We start from the raw sequence: 20,630 nt of genomic DNA on the forward strand, positions 1-20,630 counted from the left end.
GCTTGGGGAGAAGGGTCCTAAGAATTGAACTCAGGACCTCAAGCATGCCAGGTAGTACTCTAACCATTAATTATATCCCCAACCCTTGTATTCTTACTTTTGAGACAAGGCCTCATAAAATTGCCCAAGCTGACCTCAAACTTAATCCTCTCACACTGGAATGTGCCATCACATTGAGTTTTGTACATGCTTTATATCCTAAATCATATTTTAAAACCACTTAGGTCAAACAGAAACACACACTTGAGAGTTGATATTTGTGTGTATACACACATTCACATATATATGAATAAATTCTAGAATCACCTCAAATTATTAGTTAAAAAGAAGCATTCAATAATTGTGCATATGCAAAGATAAAGATATTTAGCTGATATCAACACAAAAATCTAATAACTATGCCCATTCTTTCATGCCATAAAATTTTCTTTTTTTATTTTTATTTTTTGTGAACATACTGTACAGAGGGGTTACAATTACATGGGCAAGATGAGTACATTTCTTGTCAAGCATTGCAGCCTCCTCCTTTGTTTACCCTTCACATCACTTCCCAGCCTCCCCCCCTCCCCCGCACCAAAGTTGTAAAGTTCGTTTTCGACATGAGAACTTGTACTTCTGTCATGCCATAAAATTTTCACCCACATTATTATACCTACTTTTTTTTACCTTGTTTCATTCTTTTAAGAAATTGTTGGGCCAGGCACCAGGCATCACGCCTGTAATCCTAGCTACTCAGGAGGCTGAGATCTGAGGATAACAGTTAAAAGCCAAGCCAGGGCAGGAAAGTCTGTGAGACTCTTATCTCCAATTAACCACCAGAAAATGAGCAGTGGCACTGTGGCTCAAGTGGTAGAGCTCTTGCCTTGAGCTGAAGAGCTAAGGGACAGCAGCCAGGCCCAGAGTTCAAGCACCACAAAGGACAGGAGGAAAAAAAGGCTGGGAAGTTGGCTCAGTGGTACACTGCTTGCTTTGTATACACGAGGCCCTGGGTTTGATTCCTCAGTACCACATAAGCAGAAAAGGCCAGAAGTGGCACTGTGGCTCAAGTGGGAGAGCGCTAGCCTTGAGCTGAAGAGCTGAGGGACAGCACCCAAGAGTTCAGGCCCTACAACCAACCAAAAAAAAAAAAAGAAAAAAAAACAACTATGGGTTTTACTCTTTTGAAACAGAGAGGAGGAGCAGAGGATATACAAAATAGCCAGAAACTTCTTAGGGTGCTGAAAAGCAAGGAGTAAGTCTTCAAAAATAAGTTTGAAGAGCAGAGGGAAGCATATCAGAAAATACCAGAACCTACCTGAGGAGCTCCTAATGGACAAAGTCAGAATTTGAGCAACAAATGACAGTATTCATAAAAGAGAATGAATTCATGGAGAAAAGAACAACTCCTATAACACAGTAATTTCAATTAATATAAATTTTATGAGAATTGTTAAGCAAACACTGTAGTTGTAGATTAATGCATTCAGAGATCATAAAATTTGTGGGGTAAAAATATGAAGAGAAAAAAGGTATTTCTATAGTTTCAAAGTAGACTCCATATAATGTTCATTATAAAGGGAAAACTACTAACAAGGTGAAGCAATTCAGATGATAACTAAAGTACAATGCACTGAGAATGACACATTACTTCTCTTTTTTTTTTGGCCAATCCTGGGGCTTGAACTCAGGGCCTGAGCACTGTGTCCCCTGAGCTGCTTTTGCTCAAGACTAGCACTCTACAACTTAAGCCACAGCACCACTTCCACGTGCTCAGCCTTAGGCATATTACTTCTATGGCAGTCTTTCCTAAGGCTTTACACATGCATTAGCACTGAACTACCTCTAAAACCCTAAAACATCTGAGTGTTCATACTGCAATACAAATATTTATTCTCTGAGTATTACTGGAACAAAATAGAAGGAAATGTTTCTTAACTGTGAAAATTACATATAATCATATTGTCAATGTTCACATCAAACATTCAAAAACTCAGAAAAGTGTATTTTGTTGGTTTTTTCGCCAGTCCTGGGGCTTGAACTCAGGGCCTGGGCACTGTTCCTTGGCTTCTTTTGTTCAAGGCTAGCACTCTACCACTTGAGCCACAGCACCACTTCTAGCTGTTTCTGTTTATGTAGTACTGAGGAATGGAAGCCAGTATGCATGCTAGGCAAGCACTCTATCACTAAGCCACATTCCCCAGCCCATACCAAAGGCAACTAAAATGTGATACAGTGACAACACCAAACACTACTGAGGATATGGAGCCACAAAAACTCTCATTCATTGCTGATGGGAATACAAAATAGTAAAACCACTATGGAAGCAAATTAGTATACTTTACCACAAAATCTAGCTATCATATCCCTTGGTATTTAAATCTGCATAGCAAGATCCATATAGCAGCTTCATTCATAACAACCACAACTTGGAAGCAGCCTAAATGTCATTCAAAAGATGAATAAACAAACTAGAACAGCAGTATTTTTATAAAAGGACCTATCAAGATAAAAACATGGGGTAACTTTAAGTGTACATTGATAAAGAAAAAGAAGCCAATGTGAAAAGACTACATACTATGGTTCCAATAACATAATACTTTGAAAAAGGCAAAAGTATCGAAGCAATAAAATTGAGTTCTAGCAGTTTAGTGAGAGGAAAAGACAGACCAATAGGTGGAACCAAAGGGTTAAAGAGCAATGAACTGTTTTCTGTATGACCCTGCAGCAGCAAGTATGCCTACACAGTCTTCAAAACCCATAAAATGGACATCACTAAGGAAAGCCTTAAACTATGAACACTCAGGTTTTTTTTTGTTCTTGTCATTTAAGACAGGGTCTCCCTATACAACCAGGCCCAGAGTTCAAGCCCCAAGATCAACAAAAATAAAAAATTAGGGGCTGGGAAGGTGGCTCAGTGGTAGAGTGCTTGCCTTGCATGCATGAGACTCTGGGTTCGATAAGCCAGCACCACATAAGCAAAAAGAAAAAAAGCCAGAAGTGGCGTTGTGGCTCAAGCTGAAGAGCTGAGGGACAGCACCCAAGCCCAGAGTTCAGGCCCCACGACCAGACCCAAAAATAATAAAATAAAAAAATTATACAGCTCATTGTTGAATAAGTTTACATTGTTGTGCAACCACTGCCAACATCCATTTTCACCTTGCAAAATGAAATCTCTCATTGTATTAAATAATAATTCCATATTTCTCTTTCCCTAGGCCCTTGCAACCACCATTTTACTTTTTATTAGTTGACTTTTGGGTTTTTTTATGGTCATGGGGCTTCAACTCTGGTTCTGAACACTGTCCCTCAGCTCTTGGGCTCAAGGCTAGCACTCTACCACTTGAGCAACTGACCCACTTCCAGTTTTCTGAGTAGTTAATTGGAGATAAGAGTTTCATGGACTTTTCTGCCCTGGCTGGCTGAGAACCAAGATCCTCAGATCTTAGCCTCCTGAGTAGCTAGGATTACAGGTGTGAGCCACCAGCACCCATCCTTTATTAGTTTTCTCTACTCTAAGTACTTTATATTAATACAATCACACCATATTTATCTTTCTGGGGGCTGGCTGTTTTGACTAAGCATAAAGTCCTCAAGATTAATCCATGGTGTGGCATATGACAAAAATCACTTTACTGAAAGTACCTTTTAAAATATGTAGGTGGGGCTGGGAAGGTGGCTCAGTGGTAGAGCGCTTGCCTTGCATGCCTGAGGTCCTGGGTTCGATTCCTCAGCACCACATAAGCAAAAAGAAAAAAGCTGGAAGTGGCTCAAGTGGTAGTGCGCTAGCCTTGAGCTGAGGAGCTGAGGGACAGCGCCCAGGCCCCACAATCGGACCAAAAAATAAAATAAAATAAAATATGTAGGTAGCCAAGTGCCAGTGGTTCATAACTTAATTCTACCAATTTAGGAGGCCGAGATAGAGAAGACATGTTTTAAGGTCTATCCATAAAGTTCACAAGACCCTTCTCAACCCACAGCTGGACACAGTGGCATGCATCTCATCTACATCAGAGCCTGAGATTAGGAGGGTCATGGTTCCAGGCCTGCCCAGAAAAAATGTCTTCAAGGTCAGTCTTTCGCTTCCATTTGCTTTGTATGGAACAAGAAGTTATTTCTCACTTTTTCATTTCTCCTTACTTTAACCCTGTTACACACACACACACACACACACAAATCCTTGTGAAAACTCTTCATTTCACATGAAGATCTCAAGGATGTACAGTTTTGTATGATAGCTGAGTGTCTATTCATCATTGACAAAAAATAGTGAGCCTAAGCCAGAAACTGAATTTCACAAGGTACAAAAAGTGTGTTTTTCTTGGGACTCTGTCTGTCTCTAAATCTTAGCCATAATGGAAGCTTTCTGTCTCCTCTCCCACTGGCCACCCAAGGGAGGACAAAAGAGGCAGGGATGAACAAGGAAAAGTAGAAAAGGAAAAGTTCTGCTCTGCATATTCCATGGCACAAGTTAGTTTTCTTTTTTCTTTTTTTGTTCTGCTGTGAGGTTTGAACTCTGGGCCTGGATACTGTTCCTGAGCTCTTCAGCTCAAGACTAGCACTCTACCTCTTGAGCCACAGCGCCACTTCTGGTTTTCTAGTGCTTTATTGCAGGTAAGAGTCTCACCAACTTTCTTGCCCGGGCTGACTTTGAACCATGATCTTCAGATCTCAACCTCCTCAGTAGCTAGGATTACAGGCGTGAACCACCAGCTCCTGGCTAAGTCAGTATTCTTTTTTATTTTGGGGGGGGAGGGGGGGGGTCCGGTTGTGAGGCCTGAACTCTGGGCCTGGATGCTGTCCCTCAGCTCTTCAGCTAGCGCTCTACCACTTGAGCCACAGCACCACTTCCGGCTTTTTTCTTTTTGCTCATGTGGTACTGAGGAATCGAACCCAGTGCCTCAGGCATGCAAGGCAAGAGCTCTACCCCTGAGCCATCTTCCCAGCCCTAAGTCAGTTTTCTTAAGTAACTGAAGTAACTCAAAATAGGGCCCTAGGACCCTATGTGTGGTCAGTCAATTAATTGGTACTTTGAATGACTGATTGTTACAGGTACTTCTCGGGCCTGACTTTCCTGGATTTGTTCTACCTAATGCCAATCCCTAAGTTTGCTTTAACACTTTATTAACAATGTTCCCCATTAAGTCTTGCTTCTTTGAAGATGGGTCATTTTTCTCTCATGGACATGTGAAGACTATGGGAAAAAACAGAGCTGTGTTCAAGGTTGCTGTGGGCAGTATCCCAGGACCAGCCCGTCTTCCCTCAGTCTGTCCCACAAAATTAAGCTCACTGGTTCCAAGGGAGTCAGATGTTAAGGCATGTGCCTGAACAGCAGTGTGCTGATAGGAGGGAACTGAAAGAAAATTGGAATTTTTGTGTCTAAATTCCTTCCTATCTCCTACAAATGCCAATCTACTTAACATTGGTATTCTTTTTTTTTTTTTTTTCCTGGTTGTGCAGCTTGAACTCTGGGCCTGGGCACTGTCCTTGCGCTCTACCACTTGAGCCACAGCTCTACTTCCGGTTTTCAGGTGGCTAATAAGAAATAGTTTCAGGGACTTTCCTGCCTAGGCTGACTTTGAACCATGATCCTCAGATCTCAGCCTCCTGAGTAGCTAGGATTACAGGCATGAGCCACCCGGCTCAACACTGGTATTGTATGGTATGCCATTAGCAAAGAGACAGTAGGGCATACAACTCTTTTGAGTTTAATAAGGCACTATGTGTGTGTGTGTGTGTGTGTGTGAGAGAGAGAGAGAGAGAGAGAGAGAAAGGGAAAGGGAGAGAGGGAAAGGAAGGGAGAGAGAGAGAGGAGAGAGACAGACAGACAGACACACTATGAAATGCTCTTTTCCTGCCTGACAAGCATGCTGATCTCAGAAATCAGGATCATCAAGTTAATTTACTAAGTTTAAAGAGGTCATTTACTAAAAATTGAGATACTGTTTCCAGGAGTCTTTGTTTCAAAGGTGATATATAAATGACTCTCAGCCTGCCTCAGAAGGTCCCATCAATAAAAGGGCTGGGAAGCAGGCCGTGGTGGAACACGCCTGTAATCCTAGCTACTCAGGAGGCTGAGATCTGAGGATTGTGGTTCAAAGCCGGCCAGCCCCCAGCAGCAAAGGCCCTGAGATGCTTACCTCCAATAAACCACTCAAAAAACCAGAAGTGGCACTGTGGCTCTAGTGGTACGACCAACCAAAAACAAAAAAGGCTGGGAAGATGCAATGATAAAGAGTAGAACACCCCCTCTATAGGATCACATGTTTATCAATTTTTATGTCTTAAAGTATAAAGAGACTCTGCCTTTAAGCCAACTAAACTAAGTGTTCATATTAAAGTAACTCGGAAGAGGTAATTTCCTCAGTCCTCCACCCCAAAGAATCATAGCAACTATGCATCCTTTTATTTCTTTATTTTTATCCTTTGTCTTTCTCTTTTTTTGGGGAAAGAGGCAGGGGGTCCAGTCGTGGGTCCTGAACTCTGGGCCTGGGCGCTGTCCCTCAGCTCTTCAGCTCAAGGCTAGCGCTCTACCACTTGAGCCACAGCGCCACTTCCAGCTTTTTACTTTTTGCTTATCTGGTGCTGAGGAATCCAACACAGGGCCTCAGGCATGCAAGGGAAGCGCTCTACCTCTGAGCTGCCTTCCCAGCCCCCTTTGTCTTTCTTTTGAGGCACAAAGAAAACTAAATTGGTAACTGTTGTTACTATTTGTAGCAATTTGTTACTTTAAAGAACTCAGAATTGAAACTTGGCAGGTTGCTCAGTGTTAGAATGTTTGCCTTGCACACAAAGAGGCCCTGGGTTTGATCCCTCAGCACAACATAAGCAGAAAAAGACAGAAGTGGTGCTGTGGTTCAAGTGGTAGAGTGATAGCCTTGAGCTGAGGGACAATGCCCAGGCCCAGAGTTCAGGCCCCATGAAGAACTCAGAATTTAAAGTACAGAAATTAGGAAAAAGGAAATTTATTATTATAGTACAATATGGCCTCAATATAAGTTGGGTAACAGAAAACTTGGCCTGCAAATGAGAGTTAATACTATTCTTCAGTTACATTTTATAAAATTCACTCTTCAGCTTTTTCTGATGACAGAAATGTCACATTGAAAACAATACAACAACAACAAAAACTCTGATGCTTTTCCAAGGACTCTGGGGTTCTTTTTCTCTTTTTCTTTTTTTTTTTTTTTGTCCCTGAGCTCTTCACCTCAAGCCAAGCGCTCTACCACTTGAGCCACAGGGCCACTTCTGGCTTTCTGGTGGTTTCTTAGAGATAAGAGTCTCACAGACTTTCCTGCTTTGAACCAGGATCCTCAGTTCTCAGCCTACTGAGTAGCTAGGATTATAGGCGTGAGCCACCAGCGCCCTGCTCCCCAGGAAATTTTTATATGAACTTAAGGTTGTAACTACTTCTTTTGATCTAACCTGAGTACTTAAATGTTCTATTCTATGTGTTGTACTGCTGAAGAGAAGCATGTATTTGGAGAGCAGCTTGGGGGCCTATGCTAAGTTCAAAGTCCATACCATTAATAAAAAAAAACTATATGTAATGCCAAGCTAGAAATCAATTTTCTAGTTTATTTATAGCTATTTTACAGGAACCATCACAAGATATACCTAATATAACTATTCTAAGTCCTGTTAATTATCTTTGTGTTCTTCATCAGATTCATTTTCCCCTTTAGTTTGCTACATTTTCTTTTCTTAAAAGAAAATCCACTTCTCAGTAAAATTTAATGATTACATAAAAACACACACACAAAAAAAAAATATATTAGTAGGTACATAAGATGTAGTGAAACTAGCATCCACTGCGTAATCAGATTAAACATATCTTCTCAAAATTCATCATTTCTTTGTCTAAAATATTGAAAATCCTTTTTCTAGCTTTGAGACACACAACAGTCAATTGTGATCAATTGTCACCATATTAGTATTATACCTAACTTGAACTTATTACCCACTGATTAACCTTTCCCCATCTGTCCCCCTTCTGATACTAGTATTATTTTCTCATTTGAAAAAAATAAGTCACCAAAAGTAAGGATCCAGAAAGAAACACACTCTCTCTTTAATGAAAGTTAACAAGTTCTACATGTCTGTTAAAATGTCATGTGGTCCTACAGTTAATATTTACATTCTTAGGACTTTTCCTCAATAAGAACACTAAGTTTCATGTTCAAAGTTCATGTATGATTTGCCTAAACATATCAGCGTATCAACATATCATTGTGATTGGGTGAGCATTTTTTTTTTTTTTTTTTTGGTCATGGGGCTTGAACTCTGTGAGCCTGGGCGCTGTCCCTCAGCTCTTCAGCTCCAGGTAAGTACTCTACCACTTGAGCCACAGCACCACTTCCAGTTTTTCAGGTGATTAATTGGAAATAAGAGTCTTATAGACTTTCCTGCCCCTGGCTGGCTGTGAACTGCTGGCTGTGAACTGCGATCCTCAGATCTCAGCCTCCTGAGTAGCTAGGATTATGGGAATGAGCCACCAGTGCCTGGTTAGGGTGAGCACTTTAATGGCAATAAGAGAATTAATTTTATCAAGGTTCTGCAGTTTTCCACCTTTACCTTGAAATGCTAGTACACAATTGACTGTAGATCCTTCTACATAATTTTCAGGCATAGGAGACCATAAAAATGTGTAATAATCACGAGCAGTACTCCATCCAACCTACAAAAGAATAACAACAAAAACAGGGAATAAGCCAGGTATAGTAGTTCTTAGTTTATGTAAAGTTAACTGTCAGAGCTGAGTGCCAGTGGCTCACACCTATAATCCTAACTACTCAGGAAGCTGAGATCTGAAAGATCACAGTTAGAAGCCAGCCTGGACAGGAAAGTCCATGAGACTCATCTCCAATTAACCACCAGAAAACTGGAAGTGGCTCAAAGTGGTAGAGTGCTAGTGTTGAGCAAAAAAGAGCTTAGGGACAGCACCCAGGCCCCAAATTCAAGCCCTACAAACCACAAAATAAAACCACTATATTCTTCAGGGATAAGGGCATGGTTCAAGCAGTAGCACACCTACCTAATAAGTTTGAAGCCCTGAGTACAAACACCAGTATAAGTAAGTGCTAGCACAAGTCCTAGGACATTGGTTCAATCCCAGGACCAAAAAATAATAAAAATCCCTAACAACAACAAACAAACTACTGTTCCTCAGCAATGTAATGTAATTAAGGTATCTACAATGTGATCTAACTTTTTTTTTGGGGGGGAGGGGTCCAGTCATGGGGCTTGAACTCTGGGCCTGGCTGGGCGCTGTCCCTCAGCTCTTCAGCTCAAGGCTAGCGCTCTACCACTTGAGCCACAGAGCCACTTCCGGCTTTTTTCTTTTTGCTTATTTGGTGCTGAGGAATCGAACTCAGGGCCTCAGGCTTGCAAGGCAAGCGCTCTACCACTGAGCCACCTTCCGAGCCCCTAAACTAACTTCTTATACTCATTTTCAAATACTATCTGACTCCAGGCAAGTTAAAATCCTAACACTTTCTCAAGCATACTACCCATTTTCCCATATTCAGTCCTTCTCCTATGTAGCTACTTTCTCCTATGCAGCTACAATCTGGATGCTGTATGTCTGCCTATCAATAGGATATTCTAACAAAATCATTCTATAGAACAATCAGCAATATACTAGTGTTAAAAAACAAACAATGTGGAGCTGGGAAGGTGGCTCAGTGGTAGTGTGCTTGCCTTGCATGTAAGAGGCCCTGGACTCGATTCCTCAGCACCACATAAGCAAAAAGAAAAAAGCCGGAAGTGGCGCTGTGCTCGAGTGGTAGAGCTCTAGCCTTGAGCTGAAGAGCTGAGGGACAGTACTCAGGCCCAGAGTTCAAGCCCCACGACCGGACCCAAAAAAAAAAGAAAATGTGGCTTAGTGGTATAATGCTTGCCTAGCATGCATGAAGTTCTAGGTTCAATTCCCCAGTACCACATACACAGAAAAGGATGGAAGTGCTGGGGCTCAAGTGGTAGAGTGCTAGTCTTGAGCAAAAGAAGCCCAAGACTGCCAGGCCTTGAGTTCAAGCCCCATGACCAACAAAAAAATATTAAACAACAATGCCATAAACATGTCAATCCCACTTCCAAAAACTGTCCCTACAACATTAAAAATACACAGCTTTCATGTGATTTGTTTCTAACATATTTATAAGATGATTTCTTTGTTGCTTTGAATGTCTCTCCCGCAAGGTATAACCCCTGCTTTCACTGTATTTGATGTTGGTATAATTAGTGAAGGGGAAGGGAAAAAACAAATTGTTTAAATAGGGATACAGGTGGACCCATTGCAACAATGAGATGTACAAGACATTATGTCGAAAAACGAACATTACAACTTTTTTTTTTTTTTTGGTGATGGGGCTTGAACTCTGGACCTTGGCACTATCCCTCAGATTTTCAGCTTAAGGCTAGCACTCTATCACTTGAGCCACAGTGCCACTTCTGGCTTTCTGAGTGGTTTATTGGAGATAAGAGTCTCCCAGACTTTCCTGCCTGGGCTGGCTTTGAACTGCAATCCTCAGATCTAAGCTTCCTGCGTAGCTAGAATTACAGGCATGAGCCACGAGCACCTGGCTCAAAATATGCAGTTTTTACTCATTTTCATCAATATTCTCACTTCTATACTTTGGCTTATATCACTTTCCAGCTAAAAATGTGTCCCTTTCCCTCAATTGCACTTTTTTCCTCATCTAATTCATTCGGAAGAAAACACCAGTCAGTCCTCCATGAGTGTCAGTCAGTCCTCCATCAATATTGGAAACTTGATACTCATATCTTGTATGTCATATAAAATCAAAATTAATACTGGTTCCACACAATGCTTACAATGACTATGATCATTTTGGAATTTGAAATCCTAAAAAAGATACAAAAAGTAAACGTTTATCTATTCATGAGCATTAAAGAATGAAATACTAGGCTGGGAAGGTAGCTCAGTGGTAGAGTGCTTGCCTCGCACGCGTGAGGCCCTGGGTTCGATTCCTCAGCACCAAATAAGCAGAAAAGGCTGGAACTGGCACTGTGGCTCAAGTGGTAGAGCGCTAGCCTTGAGCTGAAGAGCTGAAGGACAGTACCCAGGCCCAGAGTTCAGGTCCCACAACTGACAAAAAAAAAAAGAAATGAAGGTCCCAACATTTGTTTTATACTACTGTGTACTGTTTACATTATTCCCTAGTGAGGGAAAGTAAACCTTACTGCAGAATTAGGACAAAGCTAGTACAAGCTACTTGCTAAAGTATTTAAAGATAAAATAAAAAGAACCTATGTAGAACACATTGGAGAAAGCTTTCTTACCTTGAATATACCAACCCAGTCTTTCGGATGTGGATAGATGTAAGGAGTTAAGGTGTAATGACATTCTAAGTGTGCATTAGGAAGATAACTCTTGGCCACATTTTGAAAGATGACATGGGCAAAGTTGGAAGTCTGCAGTGGAACTTCTTGAAATGATGTCATTGTGAATCTAAAACAATTCATACAAGTTAAATTATACTAGCTATGAATAAATTTGTCTTAAAAATAAAGAACTTTGAATGCAACTTTCATGGATATTTTATTTACATGTCATAATTGAAGAGATACACTTTTTAAATACCGGAACTTCTCCTTAAAAATAAATATAAAGGGGAGGAGGGGGGAGGATGGGAAGGGATGTGAAGGGTAAACAAAGGAGGAGGCTGCAATGCTTGATAAGAAACGTACTCATTATCTTGCCCATGTAATTGTAACCCCTCTGTACAGTATGTTCACAAAAAAAGTTAATTAAAATAAAAAAATAAATATAAAAACACCAATTGAGAAATACCAGTATGGCTCAGAAAACTACACAGAAATTTAAAAGCCAAAAACAAATCTGGGTATAGTGGTACTCACCTGTAATCCCAGTACTTAGAAGGTTGAAGTGAAAGCATCTGAGTTTAAGACTAGACTGGGCTACAAAGCAAGATCATGTCTAAAACAATAAATAAAACTCTCAATTCTCTTACAACGCCTAGCCTTTTGCTTTGTCCCAGCCAAAAGTAAATGAACAGTATACATGCTGCTAATAGAAGCCTGCTGGCCTCTAACAGAAGACACCTTAAGAAACCGAAATTCAGCCAAGCACCAGTGGCTCACACCTACTCAGGAGGCTGATATTTGAGGATCCTGGTTCACAGCCAGCCCAGGCAGGAAAGTCCATGAGACTCTTATCTCCAATAAACCTCTAGAAAACTGGAAGTGGTACTGTGACTCAAGAGGTAGAGCACTAGCCTTGAGCTGAGGTAGGGTCCAGGCCAAGAGTTCAAAGTCCACAACCGACCCCCCCCAAAAAAAAAACAAACAGGAAGAAACTGAAATTTGGTAAAATATCAAAGGTTTTTTTTGTTTGTTTGTTTTTTAAAGCACATTTCATGCAACTATTTCACAGATATATTTATTTATGTGTTTTGGTTAGTTTTCTAATATTGGTCAATTAACTTTTCCTTTCTACAGAATCCTTGAAGTTCATCATTACCATCCCAAGCTATCTTCTCTCCCTAGGTTCTAGGCTGTTATAGCTGAGAACCTGATCTCTGCCTACGTTTTCAACCCATGTTGTAAACACCTGGATCAGCACGTCTCAATCCTGTCTTCTCATTATAAACATCAGGGGGCTTTAAAAAAATATATAACGACTTTCTGGGAGTGGACCTGGGCATACACACGTGTGTCTGTGGCAATGGGTATAGTTCTATTTCCCTCACTTGTGCTTCTCCAAATAATCTTAATCCTATATTCTGTCAAGATCCGGAACCATTACTTAGCCTATAATCCAACTCAACAACCTAAATCTGTACTACCACCTCTCATTCAATTCTACAAATCCTAGCCTGTCTTCTTGGATGAAGTTTGTTCAAATCTCTTAAACTACATAACTACATAAACTCTCAGCTGATCTACTTTAGTCTTTTAGAGGGTTTTTTCTGGTTTTGTTTTGTTGGCAGGCACTTGTCAGGCAAGGTGCTCTATCACTTAAGTCATGATCTGTTCCAAACAGCATTACCTAGCTGGCTCCTCTCTACGCATATCAACTTTACCCTCTTGTCCTGGGCTAATGATCCTAATGATTTCTGTTGTTCATGTATACTGCCCATATATGTATGTATTCAGAATGCATGATAGTAAAATAAAAATATAGTGTTAATGAAATACATATTGTTGAAAATCTATTAGGAATTCAGTGAATGTTCACGTGTTGAGTAAACAATAAGTAGTAATTTATCCAACAGATTGTAAAAACAAGATCTAAATAGACTGTCCAAAATATTCCTATTTTGTGCTCTACTTTTAAGAAAAAAGAAACATCTGGGGATTTATTCAAAAAAGCATTCTACAGAATATGTCTAGAGTCAGTGCATTCCCTGGTTATACAAGCAATCAGCCTTATGGCACTTGTTTCTGAACCACTAAAACAAGAATTCCTGTACTAATGAAGGTAACCAGGACACTATATTTCTCCTAACCAAATTAAATCTAATTTAGTTCACAGATCAATGAGGTTTCTATAGATCAAGCACAACCATACTCTACTTACATTTTAGACATTAAGAAGCGTTACTGCTAGCTATATGTTGTGGCACCCAACTGTGAGCCCAACAATCAGGAAGCTAAAGCAGGGAAATCCTGAGTTGGAGAACAGCTTGAGCAATAGCAATTCCCTGAGCATAATGGCACACATATGTAATAATACTAGGTACTCCCAAAGCATGGGAAAATCAAGATATGAGGCCAGCTTTAACAAAAAGGTATAAACTCTTCCCAAATAGTAAATAAGCCCAGCCAGGCATCAGTGGCTCAAGGCTAAGATCTTAGCAACTCAGGAGGCTGAGATCCAGAGGGTAGTGATTCAAGCCCAACCCAGGCAGAAAAAAAAAGTTTAATAGGTCCAGCAAAAACAGGACTGGAGAAGCATGGCAAGTGTGCCAGCCAAACAAGAAAATCAAAGCAGCAAGCTGAGCAAACATAAGCTCTCACCACCCCACCCCACCCCCACCCCCACCACAAAAAGAAAAAGAAGACTTAGCATGACGTTGAAAATAAACTATATAATTTGTGGGTAGGGACAAGAGGGAAAACTGGGAGGGTGAGGAAAGGGGCGACACTGTCCAGAAAGAAATGTACATATTACCTGACTTGTAAGCCCTCTTGTATTTTCATTCACCTTTATAATTACAATTAAAAACTTTACATAATTTTCTAAAAAGCTCAGCATAGTGATGCATGCCTGGAACCCCAACTACATAAGGGGCAAATGTATAAGGTCAACCTAGTGAAAACTTAAACCAAAGCAAGAAGGACTAGGGTTGCTGCTCAAGTGATAGAGCTTCTGTCTAGAAAGCTATTAGGTCCTGAGTAAAAATCTTGTACCACCAAAACAATAAAGAAAAAAAATAGCCAGTCATAATTGGATCATACCTATAATCCTAGCTATCTAGCAAGTTGAGATCTGAGGATCACAGATCTAAGCCAGCCTAGGCAGAAAGACCCACGAGACTCCAACTCCAATTAACCAGCAAAAAAAGCCAGACACTGTTGAGTAGCTAAAGTGGCAGAAAGCCAAACTACAGCACAACATCTCAAGTTTAAGCCCCTATCCCTAGGAAGCACCGAAGGGAATTTGCTGTTTTTTGTTGTTGTTGCTGTTGTTGACCTGTTTGAATACTAAAGCAAATGCTTTAAAAACTTTGATATAATACGCACTTTATTATTCTGAGTCAAGAGTCTGGTTAAACAGCTCCAGGCTGACTTAGGGAGGAACTGGAGTTCCTGGTGCCTCAGACTTCAGAGTGGTAGGACTATACAGGGTATAACCACCAGACTAGTTGAAATAATAAACACTTCAGAAAGGTACTTTTTTCTAGTGTCCATCTGCTTCCATTACAGTCAAAGTACTACTTTTGACTATATATTTACAATATATTGGACATCTCACACAAAGACTTAGCCAGGCACTCACACCTGTAATCCTTTGCTACTTAGGAGGCTGAGATCAGAGGATCCAAACAAAGCCAGCCAAAGCAGGGAAGTCCAGGAGACTCTTATCATCAATTAACCAATAAAAAAACAGAAGTGGGGCTGCAGCTCAGAGTGGTAGAGTGCTAGCCTTGAGCCAAAGAAGCTCAGGGACTGTGCCCAGGACTAACAACAACAACAAAAAAGTGGACTTTTAACTTAACTCAATTTATTGTTTGAATTTTTCTTTTTTTTTTGGGGGGGGGGGGGGGGTTAGTCAGGAACTTGAACTCTGGGCCTGTCCCTGATGTCTTTAGCTTAAGGCTAGAGCTCTACCACTTGAGCCAGAGGCACAAGTTTATTGCCTAGTTTGGCTTCACTGGCGCTGCTGGCTCATTTTTTTTTTAATAGTTTTCTTAGCCAGAAGCTGGTGGCTCACACCTGTAATCCTAGCTACTCAGGAGGCTAAAATCTGAGGACTACAGTTCAAAGCCAGCCCAGGCAGGAAAGTCCCTGAGACTCTTATTTACAATTAACCACCAGAAAACCAGAAGTGGTGCTATGGCTCAAGTGGCAGAGCACTTACCTTGAGCTCAAGAGCTTAGGGATAGCACCCAGGACCATATTTCAAGCCCTACAACTTGCATTAAAAAAATGAAAATTGAAATTTAAAACAACACAAGACAGATGTTGGGCACTGGTGGCTAATACCTGTAATCCTAGCTACTCAGGACTCCAAGAGAAGCCAACCCAGGCAAGAAATTCTATGAGACTCATGTCCACCACCAAAAAGGCCAAAAGTGGAGCTGTAGCTCAAGTGGTAGAATAGTAGCCTTGAGCAAATAGTTCAGGGACAGTACCCAGGTTCTGAGCTGAGGGCCCAGGACCGGCACCAACAAATAAAATACAATAAAATTTAAAACCATGGGAAAAAATTGTCACACTAATAAACAGGCTATATTGTAGAGTGAAGGAGAGTGAATATGGTAAAAGTATTGTAAATGTTTGAAATTTAACAATGAAACCTGTTGAAACTGTTTTAAGAGAGAGAGAATAAGGGAGAAAGAGTAGGTGAAGATGGATGGATGGAAATGACACTGGACTGAAGCCCCCTTGTACAATTAATGTATACTAATAAAAAAAACTTAAAAAGTAAATGAAGGTAAGGACAGGAGAGAGAAAAATTAAATTGAATTAATTTTTAAAGTAAAAGAAACAAAATAAAATACTAAGAAAAAGAGTATATATTATCATCCAATTTGTAAAAAAAAATAGTTTTATTATTAAAGGTCATAGAGTTCATAAGCAATATAAATTAAGATAATGAAGACTATCATTGTGAAGATTAAAAGGTGTTTATGACTTTAAAAAAACAAATATAATAAAAAACGTAAAAGAAACAAAATAAAACCTGTTAAAATTGTTTTAATGAAGGAATGAGGGAGAGATGGTGATTAGTCTGATTGATGTATGTTGTACACATGTATGGAAAAGAATCACAAGAGTGGGGGCCCGTGGCTCACCCTGTAATCCTAGCTACTCAGGAGGCTGAGATCTGAGGATCATGGTTCAAAGTCAGCCCAGGCAGGAAAGTCCATGAGACTCTTTTTCGTTTTTTGTTTTTTTTTTTTTGGGGGGGGGTCCAGTCATGGGGTCTGAACGCTGGGCCTGGGTGCTGACCCTCAGCTCTTCAGCTCAAGGCTAGCGCTCTACCACTTGAGCCACAGCGCCACTTCTAGCTTTTTACTTTTTGCTTATGTGGTGCTGAGGAATCGAACCCAGGGCCTCTGGCATGCAAGGCATGCGCTCTACCACTGAGCCACCTTCCCAGCCCCTTCCTGAGACTCTTATCTCCAATTAACCACCAGAAAATTAGACGGTATTGTGGCTCAAGTGGTAGAGCACTAGCCTTGAGCTGAAGAGCTAAGGGGCAAAGCTCAGGCCCAGAGTTCAAGCCCCAAGACCAACCAAAAAAATCCCCTTTCTGTAATCTATACAATTAAAAAAACTTTTTAAAATGTTAACATGAATCAATCTGAAAGTAACATCATGAATCAACCTACTCTGATAAAATTTCTAATTCTCACTCAGCTCCTCTGCTTCATTTCTCCCAAAGATATGAAATGAGCAAAATGATAGAAAGGCTTATAAAAATGATGAAATTCACTGATAGGGCCAAACCTGTAATGCATATGGCCAGTGAAGAAGTAATATGCAAAGTCACTGCATCACCTTGTGGTAATGATTGGGAATTGTAGCTTCACTAACATCCTGAAAAAAATAACTATTGTATCTGTTGGAAAAGAAAATATAGCTCTTCACCCAAAAGGAAGTGAAAGCAAGCAACTTCATCATACCAAATTCTATTTACTATTCTCTGAAGTCCATCTCCAGAAACAAGAGTATAATAAGTTAGCCAAAGTATTTTCCAGCCAACAATTAAAAGACTACACACAATTGTCTGCAAACATTATCTAAAATAAATATACATATGGAAAGCTGCTCCTTCTTATAGGTTTCCTACATACAACATTCTCTTAATTCATTTATATGTATCCTTCTTTAGATCACATATTATGAAGTCCTAGACCTAAAATCCAATTCTATTATTTTGGAGATTTATTAATATTTAAAGGATATATGAAGGGAGTAACCCATATGTGCAAATAAAAGGGGAAAGCATATTACATACAATGTTACTTTTTCTTCTTAAGATTTTTTAAAGCTCAAATCATACTTTCTGTGGTACTTTTTTTTTTCCTAGTGGCGCATACCTGCTATATTTAACTGAAAAATGTAAGCCTTAGTATCCTTAACAAATAGACCATAAAAAGAAGATAAACAAATAAAGACCATACAAATGAAGCTAAACTTTTTTTGGCCAATACTGGGGCCTGAACTCAGGGCCTGGGCCCTGTCCCTGAGCTTCTTTTGCTCAAGGCTAGCACTCTATTCACTTGAGCTACAGCGCCACTTCCTGCCTTTTCTGTTCATGTGGTACTGAGGAATTGAACCTGGGGCTTCATGCAACTAGTTAAGCACTCTACCATTGAACCACATTTCCAACCCAAAGCTCATTTTTTTAAAATATAAATACCTTTAAGATATTGGGCTGGGGCCAGGTGCCGGTGGCTCACGCCTGTAATTCTAGCTACTTAGGAGGCTGATATACGAGGATCATGGTTCAAAGCCAGCCAGGGAAGGAAAGTAGTCCATGAGACTCTGATCTCCAATTAACCACCAGAAAACCAGAAGTGGCACTGTAGTTCAAGTGGTAGAGCACTAGCCTTGAGCTAAAGAGCTCAGAGACAATGCCCAGGCCCAGAGTTCAAGCCCCACAAACGACACAGACACAGACACAGATACAGACACACACACACACAATTCCCAGGGTCCTTGGAAAAGCATCAGAGTTTTGGTTTTTTGGGGTTTTTTTTTTTTTGTCTGTTTTCAATGTGACATTTCTGTCATTAGAAAAAGCTGAAAGGCAAATTTTAAAAAGTGTAGCTGAAGAATAGTATCAACTCTCATATACAGGCCACAACTGACAAAAAAAAAAAAAAAAAGATACTTGGCTGAGAATGTGGCTTAGTCAGCCAGGCCCAAAGAAACACAGGTCCCATGGTTTCCCTTATTTGCAATATCTAGTATATGTCTGAGTCAAGCAGAAAAGGTCAGATAAGGTGATGTTAGGGAAATGAACCCTAAGATATGTATTCAAATGTTTTTTTTTCTTTTATGCGATTGTTTCTAACACATTTATAAGATTATTTCTTTGTTGCTTTGTATGTCCCTTCTCCACAGTATAACCCCTGCTTTCACTGTATTTCATGCCGGTATAATTTGTGGAGGGGAAGGGGAAAAACAAATCATTTAAATAGGGATACAGGTGGACCCATTGCAGCAATGAGATGTACAAGTAGTTATGTCAAAAAACGAACTTTACAACTTTGGTGGGGGGGGGGGAGGGACGGGGAGGGTTGGGGGGGCAGGGAGGAAGATTGGAAGGGGAAACAAAGAAGGAGGCTACAATGCTTGGTAAGAAATGGGCTAGTAAGGAGGGAAGGGATGGTAGGGAAAACAATGGAGGGTGTAACAATGCTCAATAGGAAGTGTACTCATTACCTTGCTCATGTAACAGTAACCCTCTGTATAGTATCTTTACAATAAAAAATAAAAAGAAAGAAATGGACTGGGAAGGTGGCTCAGTGGTAGAGCACTTGCCTTGCGTGCCTGAGGCCCTGGGTTCGATTCCTTAGCACCAGTAGAAAAAAAAAAAGGCAGAAGTGGCGCTGTGGCTCAAGTGGTAGAGTGCTAGAGGGACAGCGCCCACGCCCAGAGTTCAGGCCCCACGACTGGACCCCCCCCCCAGAAAAAGAAAAAAAAATGTACTTATTATCTTGCCCATGTAATTGTAACCCCTCTGAACAGTATTTTCACAATAAAAAAAACAACATCAAAAAAATAGTAATTGGTTCCTAAATTTAGTTAGATATCTGTAACAGCCTACTTATCGTTGTCTCCAGCTCCCAATTAATAAAGTAATTCAATATGAAAAAACACAAAGAATGTGGCTTAGTCATAGAGTGTTTACCTAGCATGCATGAAGCTGGGTTCAATTCCTCAATACTACATAAACAGAAAAGGCCAGAAGTGGCGCTGTGGCTCAGGTGGTACAGTGCTATCCTTGAGCAAAAAAAGCAGCTCAGGGACAGTGCCCAGGTCCTGAGTTCAAACCCCAGGGAAGAAAGGAAGGGAGGAAGGGAGGAAGGGAGGGAGGGAGGGAGGGAGGGAAGGAACGAGAGAAAGAACAAAAGACATTTTCTAGTCATAACAAACAGAATTTAAGAAGAAAAAAATCATTTCTTACAATTATCTTTTAGGCACCTATCAGTAAAAGCTACTAACTATACCAAAATGTATTTATGAGATTTGCTTTTGAAAACAGGGGGACAGGGGTGGGTAGAGCACCCTGCAATGTGTTGGAAGAGGTAAAGAAACAAGATTGACAACTTTGAAAACTTCACTGTGCCATTTCCTTTTATGTATGTCTGAAAATTTCCACAATATTCATAAGCCCAAAGCAAATAAAGTTGTAGACTAGCAATAAAAATTCTGTTTCACCTACTGCAACAGAAACACATTAAGATTCTGTTTGGTTTGTTAGTGGGGCATGAACTCAGGGCCTTGGGTACTGTCCCCAAGGTTTTTTTTGCTCAAGGGTAGCTTTCTATCACTTGAGCCACAACTCTACTTTTGGCCCTTTGGTGACTAAATGGAAGAGTCTCAAGGACTTTCCTACACACTATCTTTAGATCTCAGCCTCCTGAGTAGCCAGGATTATAGGTGTGAGCCACCAGCACACAGACTCACACTTCAGTTTCTGAATATGAACACTTTTGTTTTCTTAGAAGTGTAAATTAGGTACTGGTTAACAGAAAGTGTTAAAAAAAATCTTCAGTTAATAAAAACAAGAAGGGGGGCTGGGAAAGTGGCTCAGTGGTAGAGCGCTTGCCTTGCATGCCTGAGGCCTTGGGTTTGATTCCTCCGCACCACATAAGCAAAAAGAAAAAAGCCGGAAGTGGCACTGTGGCTCAAGTGGCAGAGCGCTAGCCTTAAGCTGAAGAGCTGAGGGACAGCACCCAGGCCCAGAGTTCAGGTCCCACGACCGGACC

The 20,630-nt window shown here is 40.5% G+C and overlaps 1 protein-coding gene across 2 annotated transcripts in view; it reads right to left on the reverse strand.

Moving 5' to 3' along the window:
• Tax1bp1 (Tax1 (human T-cell leukemia virus type I) binding protein 1) overlaps positions 1–20,630 on the reverse strand; it is a 70,238-nt gene that overhangs the window by 45,634 nt on the left and 3,974 nt on the right. For both annotated transcript variants that reach the window (XM_013024451.1, XM_013024450.1), the window contains exons 2-3: positions 11,278–11,446; positions 8,551–8,653 (exon numbers count right to left, since the gene is read on the reverse strand). In XM_013024451.1, the coding sequence (XP_012879905.1) occupies positions 8,551–8,653; positions 11,278–11,439 (265 nt within the window). In that variant the 5' untranslated portion in view covers positions 11,440–11,446. The remainder of the gene's footprint in view (positions 1–8,550; positions 8,654–11,277; positions 11,447–20,630) is intronic.

The sequence above is a fragment of the Dipodomys ordii genome, unplaced genomic scaffold (genome assembly GCF_000151885.1).
Source record: "Dipodomys ordii isolate 6190 unplaced genomic scaffold, Dord_2.0 Scaffold76, whole genome shotgun sequence".
Taxonomy (NCBI): Eukaryota; Metazoa; Chordata; class Mammalia; order Rodentia; family Heteromyidae; genus Dipodomys; species Dipodomys ordii.